The sequence below is a fragment of the Orycteropus afer genome, unplaced genomic scaffold (genome assembly GCF_000298275.1).
Source record: "Orycteropus afer afer isolate SDZICR_OR568_19922 unplaced genomic scaffold, OryAfe1.0 scaffold00868, whole genome shotgun sequence".
Taxonomy (NCBI): Eukaryota; Metazoa; Chordata; class Mammalia; order Tubulidentata; family Orycteropodidae; genus Orycteropus; species Orycteropus afer.
In genome coordinates, this window is record NW_006922455.1 from 542184 (window position 1) to 557425 (window position 15242).

The window sequence follows — 15242 nt, forward strand, 5'->3', positions numbered from 1 at the left end:
TCTTCTTTTTTTTCTTGCTAATGTGCTATACCATACAAATAAATTATAAATATAAAATGTTCAATTCTTACTTGGGTTGAATGCTACCTGGCCATGTTACTTGTGTTGCAAGATAAATTTAAGAATATGTTTTACTATTATTTTATTTTAGACTTTCCTATATATGCACTATAATCTTACATAGCATATATATATGCTGAAGGCATTTTGATCCTGATTTTATATATATATAAATATAATCAGGATCAAAATGCCTTCAGAAAATTCAAGGAGACATGTCTTCTTTTTCTGTGCCTTCAAGTCATTTTTAATGAAAGCAAGTTTCTAAGATTTCAAAATGACAACTGTAGCAGCATGTTCTCTGTGGGATGTAATTTTGGCTGATGACTAATTTCTTCTTTTATTAGACATTTTAATTAAGTGTGTGGAAGCTATTTTTGAAATCCTCATAGCCTATGAAAATTATATGCAAACACATGCACTTTTATTACTACATTAAGCATTTAAAAATAATGTAAATATACCTGAGCCGGAGAAGACTTGATCAGATGACAAAGATGTTGAACCAATGATTTGTGCTCTGGGTGAAAAATTAGTTTTTTTTTTTTTTTTAGATGGAACTGAGTTAGTTCCAACTAACAGTAACCCCATGTACAACAGAATGGAACACTGCCAGGTCCTGTGCCATTTTCACAACCATTGTTATGTCTCAGCACATTGTTGCAATCACTGTGTCAATCCACCTTGCAGAGGGTTTACTTTTTCTTTGATTCTCTACTTTACCAAGCATATCATTCTACAGAGTCTCTCCTGATAAAATGTTCAAAAAATGTAAGTTAAAGCTTCACCGTCCCCTCTTAAAAGGAGCATTCTGACAATACTTCTCCCAAGACAGATGAGGCTTAGAGTCTAGGTTTTACAGCTAGTGGTGATAGCACAGAAGATGTCATCATTTGGAATTCCAAAACTGACAGAAAGACGAGACTATTAAATGTATTATCTCAATATATTGTGTTTAAAGGCATTTCTGAGATGCCTGCTGGTTGTTCACTTAGTGTTGTTGCTTCTGCTGCTCTTCTGCCAGACATTTCCTTGACAAAGAACCAGGGAACCAGACAGAGCTTCCAGTATTTGTCCTCCTGGGACTTTCTTATAAAAAAGCCATTCTCTGGGTTGTTCCTGTTCATGTAGCTGCCCACTGTGCTTGGGAACTTGCTCATCTTTCTGGCCGCCATCTTGGAGTGCCATCTCCACATGCCTGTGTACTTCTCCCTATACAATCTGTCCTTTTCTGACATTTGTTTCACCCCATCATTGTCTCAAAGATGTTACTAAACATCCAGATGCAGAAAAGAGTCATTATGTATGTAGGCCACATACCACAGATGTGTTTTTTCTCACTTTTGGGACTTTAAGACTATTTGCTCCTGATTGTGACTGCTTATGATTGTGTTGTGGCTGTCACCCCCTGCATTAAATGGTCATCATGAACTCCTGGTTTGTCAGCATATGGGGGGCCCTTCAAGACAGTCTGACTGTGTGGTTGCTTTTATTCTGTGTAGTCACTGAAATCCCACACTATTTGTGTGAACTCACTGGGGTCCTCAAACTTGCTTGGCTCTAACATCTTCAGTAATGTGTTATATATTGTAACAGGCATAGGGGAGGGTCAATTCTCCTAGCTCATCTGAGTGGAGACTCCATGCCCTTAGTCCCAGAAGGCACCACTCTCCTCCACTTGGGCATGGAAGCCATGCCCCCTCAGCTTTAGGCAGCAGCCCCATTCTCTTGGCTCACCCAAATAGCAGCCCTCCTTCCAAAACCCACTTGGTGGAGACACAGGTGTTCGCTCCACCTTTTGTAATCTAGGAGGCTGTTGCTCCACCCTTTGAGACCTAGAAGGTCATTGATCCACCATTTGAAACATACGAGGTTGTGGGTTAACCCTTTGGAATTGAGTCAGCCCTGTTTCCAGTGTTCCTTCCAAAAGTACTGACCTTTGAGCTGCCCCAGGGACTGTCCTTTTCTTTTCTTGGAGGACAACAGATGTCAATTTTTTACCTTGTTTCCTGCCTATAGAATTTCAAGAGGCAGACAGCTTTCCTCCTTGTTGTCCTATCCCTGCCTACTTCATTCTAAGCTGATGAGTATTCTGCTATGGTAGTTGGTTAGATCAATCAGTCAGAGGCTTAAGATCTTTAACAACAGATTAACTCACCAATACCTTGGTGAGAGTCTTAAAGCACATGTCCTCGGTTTGTACAACATACCTTTCTAAATCCTATACTTCAGTTTTAATTTGGAACAGTTCATTTTTAAGTCAATCTTTTTCTTCTTATATTTTATTAAAGTAGCTGGAAGAAACCATGTGGCTACTTTAAGATCTTGCTTAGAAATCTCCTCAGCCAGATAGACAAATTCATTACATAAAAGTTCTATTATCCAACAAACATTAGAATATAATTCAGACAAGTTCTTTGCTAATGCATAAGAATATCACTCCTCCACTACTTTCCAATCACACGTTCATTACTTCCTTTTAAAACCTCATCAGAAGCACACTTAATGCCCACATGTCTAACAACCACTACTTATCTGTCTGTCATACTGTGGTGGTTTATGTGTTGCTATGATGCTGGAACCAATACCAGCAGTACTTCAAATACCAGGAAGGTCATCCACGGTGGCCAGGTTTCAGCAGAGCTTCCAGACTAAGACAGGCTAGGAAGGAGGAAGAAGGTCCTGGCAATATAATTCTAAAAAAAACCTGGCCAGTGAAAACCATATGAACAGCAGCAAACAATGTCTGATACAGTGCCAGAAGATGAGCCCCTCAGGTTAGAAGGCACTCAATATATGACTGGAGAAGAGCTGCCTCCTCAAATTAGAGATGACCTTAATGACATGGATGGAGTAAAGTTTTGGGACCTTCATTTGCCAATGTGGCACAACTCAAATGAGCAGATACAACTGTAATAGGAACGTGGAATGTATGAAGTATGAATCAATCCAGAAAACTGGAAGTTGTCAAAAATGAAATGGGGTACTTGAAGATCAAAATAGGCATTACTGAACTGAAATGGAGTGATATTGGCCATTGCAAATCAGACAATCATATGATTTACTATGCTGTAAATAACAAATGGAAAAGGAATGGGGTCACATTCAATGTTAAAAGAATATTTCAAGATCTATCTTGAAGTGTAATGCTGCCAGTGATAGGATAATATCCACAAACCAAAAAGGAAGACCAGTGAAGACAACTGTTACTCAAATTTGCACAATAACCACTAATACCAAAGAAGAAATTGAAGAATTTTACCAACTATTGCAGTCTGAAATTGATCAAACATATAATCAAGATACACTGGTAATTATTAATGATTGAAATATGTAAGTTGGAAACATAAAAAGGAGTAGTAATCAGAAAATAGGGCCTTGGTGATAGAAACAACATTGGAAACCACATGGCAGAATTTCTTAAGACAAAGGACCTAGTCATTGGAAATATCTTTTCTTCAAAAACATAAAATGTAGACCTCATCAGTTGGAATGCACAGGAATCAAATTGACTACATCTGTAGAAAAAAAAAAAAAAAAAACCAATGGAGAAGCTCAATATCATTAGTCAGAACAAGACTATGGGCCAACTATGGATCAAACCATTAACTGCTCATCTGCAAGTTCAAATTAAAGCTCAAGAACATTAGAACAAATCCATGAGACCCAAAGTATGATTTCAAGTATATCCCACATGAATTGACAGGCCATCTCAAGAATAGATTTGGTGGAGTCAACACTAATGACCAAAGACTAGACGAGTTATGGGATGACATCAAGGATATTATACACAAAGAAAAGCAAAAGGTGATTAAAAAGACAGGAAAGAAAGAAAAGACCAAAATGGTTATCAAGAGACTTTGAAACATACTCTTTAATAAAGACTAGCTAAAGCAAATGGAAGAAACAATGATGTAAAAGAGCTGAAGAGAAGAATTCAAATGGCAGCTTGAGAGGAGAAAGTAAGGTATTATGTTGAATTGTGCAGAAACTGGGAGTTAGAAAAACAAAATGGAACAACATATAATGATATTTCTCAAGCTGAAAGAACTGAAGAAAAATTCAAGACTCGAGTTGACATACTGAAGGATTCTATGGGCAAAATATTACATGAGGCAGGAAGTATCAAAACAAGATGGAAGAAATACAGTCATTGTTCCAAAAATAACTTGTTGATCTGGTAGTATCTGATCGAGAAATGACAGTAATGAGGAAATGGAAGCAGCAATGAAGGCACTGGCTAAAAACAAGGATCCAGGAATTGATGGAATACCCACTGAGATGCTTCAACAAATGTATGCAATGCTGGAAGCCCTCACTAATTTATGCCAAGAAATTTGGAAGACAGCTATCTGGCCAAACCAGTTGGAAGTGACCCATACTTGTGCCCATTACAAAGAAAAGTGATCTAACAGAATGTGGAAATTATTGAACAATACTATTAACATCACACACAGGTGAAATTTTGCTGAAGATAATTCAAAACTGGTTGCAGCAGCATGTTGAGAAGGACCTGCCAGAAATTCAGCCTGGGCTCAGAAGAGAACATCAAATGAGGGATATCACTGCTAATGTCAGATGGATCTTGGCTGAAAGCAAAGAATCCAAAGAATACCAGTAAGATGTTTACCTGCATTTTAATGACTATACAAAGACATTCAACCATATGCATCATAACAAATTATGGATAACAGTGTGAAGAACTGGAATTCCAGAACACTTAATTGTGCTCATGAGGAACCTTCACATAGACCAACAGGCAGTCATTTGGACAAAACAAGGGGATATTGCATGGTTTAAAATCAGGAAAGGTATGCATCAGGGTTGTATCCTTTCACCATATTTATTTAATCTGTATGCTGATTGAACAAACCGAGATGCATGAAGAATGCGGCATCAGGATTGGAGGAAGACTGATTTACAACATGCAATATGAAGATGACACAACCTTGCTTGCTCAAAGTGAAGATGACTTGAAACACTTGCTGATTAACATCAAAGACTGCAGTATAGGTTACACTTCAGCATAAAGACAACCAAAATCCTCACATCTGGACCAGTAAGAAGCACCACAATAAATGAAGAAAAGATTGACATTGTCAAGGATTTCATCTGACTTGGATCCACAACCAAAGCCCATGGAAGCAACAGTCAAGAAATCAGACATCATATTGCACTAGGCAAATCTGCTGCAAAAGACCTCTTTAAAGTGTTAAAAAGCAAAGTTGATGCTTTGAAGACTAAGGTTTACCTGACCAATGCCATGGCATTTTCAATCACCTCATACATATGCAAAAGCTGGACAATGAACAGGAAGACCAAACAATTGATGTCTGTGAATAATGAGACAGGCAAAGAATACTGAATTTAGCGTGGAATGCCAGAAGAAAAAACAAATCTGCATTGGAAGACGTAACGCCAGAATGCTCCTTAGAAGCGAGGATGGTAAGGCTTTATTGCATATAGTTTCTAAAGGTGATCAGGAGGGAACAGTCCTTGGAGAAGGACATCAAGCTTGGAGTAGACTGTCATCAAAGAAGAAGATGACCTTAAATGAGACGGATTGGCACAGTGGCTACAGCAGCTGGCTCAAACATAACAAAGATTGTGAGGATGGTACAGGACTACAAAGTGTTTTGTTCCGCTTTTTGTGGGATTATTATGAGTTGAAACTGACTCAATGACACCTAATACCAACACTCTTTACATCCATGTCTCTGATCATTGTGAATTCTTATATGTGTACTGAGGTTTGATGACTTACTAAAGGCTTTCCCACATTCCTTACATTCATAAGGCTTTTCTCCACTGTGAGTTCTTATATGTGTAGTGAGGGCTGAGGAATCACTAAAGGCTTTCCCACATTCCTTACATTTATAAGGTCTCTCTCCACTGTGAGTTCTTATATGTGTAGTGAGGTGTGAGGCCTGACTAAAGGCTTTCCCACACTGCTGACATTCATAAGGCCTAACTCCACTGTGGGTTCTTGTATGCGTAGTGAGGGATGAAGAACGACTAAAAACTTTCCCACATTCCTCACATTCATAGGGCTTCTCACCAGTGTGAGTTCTTATATGTGTAGTGAGTGCTGAGGAATCACGAAAGGCTTTCCCACATTCCTTACATTTATAAGGCTTTTCTCCACTGTGAGTTCTTGTATGTGTGGTGAGCGCTGAGGAATCACTAAATGTTTTCCCACAGTCCTTACATCCATAAGGTCTCTCTCCACTGTGAGTTCTTATATGTGTAGTCAGGTGTGAGGCCTGATTAAAGGCTTTTCCACATTGCTTACATTCATAAGGCCGAACTCCACTGTGGGTTCTTATATGCGTAGTGAGAGATGAAGAACGACTAAAGGCTTTCCCACATTCCTTACATTTATAGGGCTTCTCTCCAGTGTGAGTTCTGACATGTGTACTCAGGGCTGAGGAATCACTAAAGGCTTTCCCACATTCTTTACATTTATAAGGCTTCTCTCCACTGTGTGTTCTTATATGTGTAGTGAGGTTGGAGGAACACCTAAAAGCTTTCCCACATTCTTTACACTCATAAGGCCTCTTTGCACTGTGAGTCCTTGTATGTTGAGTGAGGGATGAGGCCTCACTAAAGTGTTTCCCACATTTCTTACATTCATAATGCTTATCTCTGCTATGAATTTTTTTATGTAAAATGAGGGATGAGAGATGACTGTATGCTTTACAATATTCTTTACATTCACTCTTATGACCTCTCACATGTGTACAAAAGGATGAGAAACTACAGAAATCTTTCCCACATTCATTACAGTCATAGCATTTCTCACCAATGCATGCTGTTACAGGACTTGTTAGGGGTGAGATACAAATGAAGTCCTTCCAACATACCTTACATTTATGGGGTTTCTCCTCATTAAGAGGTATTATAGGGGTTGTTAGGGGAGAGAGACAACTGCTGGCTTCTACACATTTCTTATATGGACAGGTACTGCATCCACTGTAGGATCTGATATGGTGCTCATATGATGAACAATCCATGAAGTCTTTTCTAAACTCACAGCATTCAACATGATTTACTTCTGGAGTAATTCGTTTTAGCACAGTAGGATTTGGACTCTGGCTGAAGGCTTTACCACACTGACTGTCTTCATTACTTTCACAGAGGTTCTCTTCCACATGAGTTCTGTTAAAAATAAGCAATAAGTTGTCGGGAGTAAATTTGTTCCCATTTTATAATTATCGAACACAGTGAATGTGCATGGTTTTTGCCCTGATTTCTCTCATGTTTTATAGGTTAAATCATCTAGCAGAAATATTACTTCACTGTTTTTCTAAAATATGTGGCTTTCTGATAATTGTGTCCAAGTGAAATGTGTTTCAAATGCTTGATATCTAATTTACACTTATGAAAAAGCTGTATTGTGAAAATTCTCTGAACACATAATTTTACAGCTAGGCTTACATATACAAACATATATAAATATACATATATACATATACATATATACATATGTTGTTTTGTTGTTGTTTGCTGTCGAGTCGTATACATATATATATATATATATGTGAATTTTAATGTCATGACACCTTACAACTTTGCCCTGATGCACTGCTTTCTGTTATTCGAATGACACTCACCTCAAATATCTTTCCTGGTTTTTATGCTGATCATTATTGCCATGGGATTTGGAGATTTCTCCTAACATGGAGGACCAAGTATTATTCTTCACGAATTGCACTATTATATGTTCACCGGATAATTTTTTTCCATTGTTAAGGTTTCGAGAGACTGACTCAATAATTCAAGTCGAAGTTCATAACATGAAACAAAAAGGAAAGAGAAAAAAAGGCTGTTGTGAACAAAGACAGATGTAGCCACATTTCACTGTTTTAGCACTTTGTTGTTGTTGTTATGTGCTGTTGAGTCGGACCTGACTCATAGCTACTCCTCCTTGGGTTTCCGAGGCAGTATCACTACGGAAATAGATTGCCCAACCTTCCTTCCGAGGAGTGGCTGGTGGGTTTGAACCGCCAGCCTTCTGGTTAGCAGTCAAGTGCCTTAGGCACTATGCTACCAGAGCTCCCTTTTAGCACTTTGGCAATAGTTAAAAAGCAATTTCCTAGGAAGTACTTCCATGAGGATTAAGAGTAGTGAGGGATGAAGATTTTGACATAAATAGGCATAATTAGGAGAGCTAAGCAGAAAGATATTGGACACAATACACATATATCATTAAAAGAAGAAAAGGGTCTCCATGATCAGAGGAATGAGAGATTGTGAAAGTCTGAAAAGTAAGCTCAAGTAACTCTGAAATTTTGGCCTCAACCCAAGAAAGCCTTTCCAGCTGACTGATTCAAATGTAATATCCTCTAATGCAGGCCTGCTTCTTTAAAAATAGTCTTGTTTTCCTATTGTTCCCTGACACAGTGGCCCTGGATGAGTTCTATCTCTACTGTTCTTCCGCTTCTGGGGAAACAAGTGGGTTTAGCTGCCATAGTGCTCATGGAGAAATGGATATCATGAGGAAAGACAGTGCAGAGCAATGAACATGTCCTTGACACTGAGCCAATGCTGCTCTTTGGGGACTTAGAATATAGAAGGTGTGAGTTTATTTGCAGCAAAATAATCATGTCAAACTTGGGAGAAACACAGTAAAACTCTCTACAAAGTCCCAAAACACAAATCTCTCAGTACTCCAAAGTGAAGCATGAAGCCAATACTTACACATACAACACTTAAAGAGGCTTAGTATTTTTAATCAGAAGAGAAATGAAAAGCCATTTTAATATGTAGAACTTTCTGTTCATGGGGAAACTAGGATATATAAGCGCCACAGACCAAGGGACTATGTAACAATTTATTCTCATTCTGTAGCCCAAATACTGGAACATTCAATGAGTAAACCAATTTTTTGTTCATTAAAGAAAATTTAAAAAATAAAAAACATGCCATTCTTACCCACTGAGGCCAGGTTTCTGAAGGTTTCCATCATCACGTCTCTGTAGAGTTTCCTCTGATCAAGATCCAGCAGAGCCCACTCTTCCTGGCTGAAGACCACAGCAACATCCTCAACGACCACCGAGTCCTAAAACATCCCACACATTCTAGATCAGCACGTACCATTTACTCCAATGAGTACAAGAACAAAGGGTGAGGCAGTCACGGGGAACTGAGAATTAATAGGGATTTGACACAACGTTCTGTTCTACCAAGGTCTCCTTTAGGGTATAGTCATCAGCCTCATTGCTTTCTGAATCACAGACTTCTGACACACTGAATAATACCTCCACAGTTTGGCTGAGACCAATTGCAGTCTTATTCTTCTCTAGGGTCTAGAACAGTTGGAATGCATAGCAAAAATCAGGGAAATGTTCACTTCTTTGTGAACAAACAATTGCAACTTTCATAAGACCCATCAGAACACTCAAAAAACATAAAGCACAGGGTGAAGGCAAGATAAGGTTTTAACAATTGGGAGACATGAAAGAATGGCAGTTTTTGCTTTTGCCCCTTAGAGCCATGGGAGGATGAGGGGCCTGCATAAACAAACTGGAAACCCGAGGCCCTGAAATGGCCATATTCTCTTCAACTCCAGGAGATCAAGGGGTTACAGGTCCACCTGCTGAAAACAGAATAATCTTTTGGAAAATTATGAATTTTTACATGTCATTCACCTATTTTTCAAAAACTCAGTTGTTCTATCATCCCCTCTGTCATAGAGACAGGCAAAGGCAATGACAGTTAAAAAGAGCTCAGGTGAAAGACAGAAAACAGAATTCAGACCTCCTCATACTTCTCAAATTTTGAGACCTGATGCATCTATACACCAATTGCTACTGTTCCCTCAAAAAATATAAACTCATACACCCTCACATAAGCACAGTCTAATGTTAAGACAAAGAGCCCGATCTTAAAAGAGATAAAAATAGCATACTCTTGTGTTTGCTCATGAGCTTGATTCCCATTGATAATGACTGCACAACATGGTAAATATAATCAATGCTACCAAGTTATACATGTAAAAACTGCTGTACTGGCATATGTTTTGTTATATATAAAATGAAAAAAAAAAATAAAACACAACAAAATTAAATTTGTAAGTAAGCTAAAATGCAGAGCCTTCACCTGTTAAATGGCCCATGAAGCCTCAGAAACACACTTACACTCGAGCTCTCCAGGGGCTCCACTCCAAAATTCTCTCACATTTGCAACCTCTGGAAGGCACAGTCATGATTACCTGAACCCTGACCAATGGAATTCCCTGGTCTTTAAGAGTGACCTCTTAGAAATAGCACCAATCCATTGGCAACCTAATGAAATGAAGAGGAAAAGGCTGATAAAGTACATTTTGGGTGTTAAAACAGAGCAGCTTTAGAATAAGAAGATTCCTCTTGTCAGGGAAGTGGTGAAGTGGCCATCTATGTCATTTCTAACCAATCATGTCATGATGGTGTCAGAAAAAACTTTAAGCTAGAGTCAAAATCCAAAACTCTACTCCATTCCATTGGGGAAGGGTTATATTAAAGTTCATTATGCAATATAGTAATGATAAAATATTCCATGCATTGAGCAACCACAATCTGTGAAACTTTTGCAAAAGATTTCCAACATACTACTTCAACTGTAAAAATTCAAGCTTCGAGTTGCAATATTGAAAGATTCTATGGGCAAAATATTGAATGATACAGGAAACATCAAAAGATGATGGAAGGAATACACAGAGTCACTGTATCAAAAAGAATTGCTCAGTGTTCATCTATTTCAGGAGGTGGCATATGATCAAGAACCAAAGGTATTGAAGGAAGAAGTCAAAGCTGCACTGAAGGAATTGGCAAAAAACAAGGCTCTGGGAATTGACAGAATACCCATTGAGATGTTTCAACAAATAGATGCCATGCTGGAGAGACACTTACCCATCTATGCCAAGAAATTTGGAAGACAGCTACCTGGCCAACTGACTAGAAGAGATCCATATTTGTACCTATTCCAAGAAAGGCGATCCAACAGAATGTGGAAATTAATCAACAATATCATTAATATCAAACACAAGTAAAATCTTGCTGAAGATAATTCAAAAACAGTTGTAGCAATATACCGACAGGGAACTTCCAGAAATGCAAGCTGGATTCAGAAGAGGACATGGGATGAAGGAAATCATTATTGATGTCAGATGGACCTTGGCTGAAATCAAAGAATACCAGAAAGATGTTTACTTGTGTTTTATTGACTATGCCAAAGCATTTGACTGTGTGGATCATAACAAATCATGGATAACATTGAGAAGAATGGGAATTCCAGAACACTTAATTCTGCTCATGAGGAAACAGTACATAGATCAGGAGGCCATCTTTTGAACAGAGCAAGGGGATACTGCATGGCTTAAAATTAGGAAGCGAGTACGTCAGGGTTGTATCCTTTTACCATACTTATTCAATCTGTATGCTGAGCAAATAATCCTGGACTATATGAAGAAGAACATGGCATGAGGATTAGAGGAAGACTCATTAATAACCTACAATATGTAGATGAATCCACCTTGCTTGCTGAAAGTAACATGACTCGAAGCACTTACTGATGAAATGAAAGATTACAGTCTGCCGTATGAATTACACCTCAATAGAAAACAAAAATCATCACAACTGGACCAATAAGCAGCATTATGATAAATGGAGAGAAGAATGAAGTTGACATTTCATATTACTTGGTTCTCCTATCAACACCAGTGGAAGCAGCAGATGATGTATTATGCTGGGCAATCCACTGCAAAAGACCTGTTTCATGTGCTGAAGAGCAAAGATGTCCCTTTGAAGACTAAGATGTGCCCAACCAAAGCCATGGTATTTTCAATCGCCTCATACACATGTGAAAGCTAGATGATGAAGAAGGAAGACCAAAGAAGAATCGATGCTTTTGAATTGTGGTGTTGGTGAAGAATACTGCAAGTACCATGGACTGCTAGAAGAATGAACAAATCTGCCCTGGAAGAAGTGCTGCCGAAATGCTCCTTGGAGGCGAGAATGGCCAGGCTTCATCTCACCTACATGGTCATGCTGTCAGAAGGGACCATTCCCTGGAGAAGGATATCATGCTTGGTAGGGTGGAGGGTCAGCGAAAAAGGGGAAGGCCCTCAATGAGATGGACTGACACAGTGGCTGCAATGATGGGCTCAGGCAGAGCAAGGATTGTGAGGCTGGCACAGGACTGGGCCGTGTTCCATTCTGTTGTACACAGGGGCGCTATGAGTCAGAGCTGACTCGATGACACACAACAACAACAACAACAACTTCAATTGTATCTCACGACTCTCCTTCCAAACCAAACCAAACTCACTGGCATTGAGTTGATTCTGATTCATAGAGACCCCCTTTGGGTTTCTGAGGTGGTAAATCTTTATGGAAGTAGATTGCCCAGTCTTCCTTCCATGGAGTGGCTGGTGGGTTTGAACCACTAACCTTCTGGTTAGCAGTCAAATGCTTTAGATAGTACATCACCAGAACTCCTTACAACTCTCCTTAGCAGATAATATTTCAAATAGTTCATAGCTGAGTAAAACGAGGGACAATCAATCAATTAATCACATGCTGAATGGTGGCCATATGTAAAATTGCTGAGCCAGGATCACAATGTAGGTGAATTTGCCTATGACTTCTAAATTCTTGACAACTACTTACTGTTCATATACAGTGTTACGGTTATTCTAGCTGTCATTCTCCAGTAACACCATAAATGATCTATAGTGCTGCTAGATAGTAGGGCGAGGGGACAAAGGAAATAGCCTATTCAATTCACACAACCTGGACTTTTCCTGGCTAAGCCCTGTGTCTCAGACCACAGTCTTTCTTTTCAGATTTTTAATTGTGGTTACCTTCATTCCTCAAAAGCGACTTAGGTAATACTGGCACAACCTACTTCATGTTGGCAAAGCACATACAGCAGAGAACAAAACAAAAGTGTCCAGATGAACAAAGATCATAGGTTCTTTGAGCGTGGACAGTAAATTTTAAAAAGATCATCTATCTATCTATCTACACACACACATACATGCCTCACACACATTATGTACATACAGAGGTATGTATTGCTTAACACCTGTTGGAACAATGTCTGACCACATATATGTCCATGGTCCCATAAGGCTTTTATTTATTTTTATTTAAAGGGAAAGCAGCTCTCCCTTTGTTTATTATTTCTCCCCTAATGGTTTTAAAGACCCCAAACTCAGACTTTCGCAGTATTAGACCACAGGTGAGATAAGGCAGGTAAGGCAGAGGACACGGCTATGGACATGGGCCCCTGGGTTTTGCCTGAAGCAGACTACGATGATTTTGCTTCTACTGCTCAGAGAGATGGAACAGCAGGTGAAGCAGCACATGCTTTGGTTCCAACCCCCACGCTTCCCCTGCTCTGCTCCCGCTATTGCCTTCACCGTCAGTTCACCATGCTTCTCTCAGTGGCTCTAGTAGCAGCAATGGTGGCAGCAACAACTGGAAGTGGGCTCCCCTAAGGTTTTAATAAGGTGTTCACCAATGTCCAAATCTCATAATGTTCTACTTCAGAGAACGTATCACAGACATTAAATGACACGTGCTTGTATTTGTGTGTGTCTGTGTGCAAAATGTCAGCACTTTCTGTGGAAAATGGAGCACAGTAAGGGGATAAGATGCTAGCAACACAAGTATATGTATCTTCAGTGAGTTAATGCAGGTAGCAAGACAGTCGTTTTCTAAAGCATTAGCTAGTGCAACCAGGAGTGGTAAGAGTGAGAAAGACAGCACTTACCATTCTAAAAACGTGGAAGCAGATCATGGTGATTTTGCAAACACTCACACACACTCTCAGGCTTGTCAATTTCAGCCAATCCTAACTTAGTGGCACAGGAGTCAAGAAGCTTTGCTAGCCTTCATGCCCAGGAGAGGGAGATACATTGCTTATGCCCAGAAAATAAAAGGGCATTAGCAGTAAGCTACACATGTAAATTTGGGAAAATGGAAAAACAAAAAGCAGTATAAATAAAGAGCATAAACAAAATAACATGAAAATAAAGACCATACAAAAGTAATCACACAAAATACAAATGAAGACTTCCAGTTTCTGGACTGAAATTAAGGAGATTGGAAGTCATCACTTCTATTGTCACAAGAAAAAATTGGAACATACTGAACTCAGAAGGCTGAGGTCACAAGGCAAATTTCTGACCTCAACTTGGAGGGACACATAAGCAGCTACAGAAAATCAAACTAGAGCAAAAACCCAGGAGCAGTAGCCACCTCGAGGAGCACTATCAGTGCAGGAAAGTTTAAAATGACTGATTGCTGGAGGCTCAGTGTAGACAAACTTCAGTGTTAAAAATGCCAGGGAGGGGCCGGACCTAGGGAGACTCAAAGAGCTTTGTGATTTTTACCTGCAGGAAGCCTATCAAGTCTTCAGTGTGACCCACAGACAAAAACCTCCCGTGCTTCCTTCCAGCAGAGGGAAGAGGAAAAGCAGCCACTTTGAAAATTGCCCAGAGGATTCTGTTCTCCCTGACAAGGCCTGCCCTCAAAGAAACCTATTTCACAAGAGTCAAACTGATGTCCAGTAGTGACATACCCTACTCCAGCCTCATCTAGGCTTCCTGTCTCACCAAAGTGGTGAGAGAAGAAGCTCTTGTACAGTCACTGCCCAGGGATACAGACTTACTAAAAGACTGATTATATCAGACTATACTAGGCTGCCCCTCTATCCATACCTTACCACTACACCCATAAGGCTCTTATGTAACAACAGGAGTACAACAGAAAGAAATCCTAGCCTCAGCCATGATTTAAGAAGTCTGGGCAACCCAAGCACAACAGGAAAATAAAGAACAAGAACTGAGAGTAACTGACAACTACAGCAAACAGTAAAGACAACCTAACTTCTAGCCAGATAAACATAAAACCTCATAGTAAAGGTCTATTTATTTACCTTATTTCTTTTCATTAATACATACGCTCCAGCTTTCAACAGACTACTACTAGGCATACTAAAGGTAAACACACACTGTGAAGAGACAAAGTATGAAAATCAGTCTAAGAAAAGGCACAGATTTTTGGAATTATCAGAACAAAAATCCCCAAAATACTGTAATTAACATGCTAAGGGTGCTAATATAAAGCCCATAACATGCAACATCACATGGGCAAGGTAAGCAGACAGATGGAAACTGGGACAAAGAACCTAAACAC

At 39.4% G+C, this 15242-nt stretch overlaps 1 protein-coding gene across 1 annotated transcript; it reads right to left on the reverse strand.

The window, feature by feature from the left end:
- Positions 1-5747: 5747 nt before the first annotated feature.
- Positions 5748-13842, reverse strand: LOC103212185 (zinc finger protein 709-like). The gene is made up of 6 exons (XM_042783317.1): positions 13816-13842; positions 9246-9368; positions 8995-9121; positions 7674-7734; positions 7025-7218; positions 5748-6514 (listed from the first exon to the last, which is right to left on the reverse strand). Exons 1-6 carry the CDS (start codon positions 13840-13842, stop codon positions 5748-5750), a joined length of 1299 nt encoding a protein of 432 aa, XP_042639251.1.
- Positions 13843-15242: the final 1400 nt, after the last annotated feature.

Excerpts from the sequence above, each read along its gene's own strand:
- LOC103212185 (XM_042783317.1), bottom strand. The coding sequence starts at position 13,842 with ATGATCTGCTTCCACGTTTTTAGAATG. Across the intron at positions 7,219-7,673 it reads AACCAGGAAAGATATTTGAG|AACTCATGTGGAAGAGAACC; the intron begins GTGAGTGTCATT and ends TATTTTTAACAG. Across the intron at positions 6,515-7,024 it reads CAGATCCTACAGTGGATGCA|AATGTGGGAAAGCCTTTAGT; the intron begins GTACCTGTCCAT and ends ATAAATGTAAAG.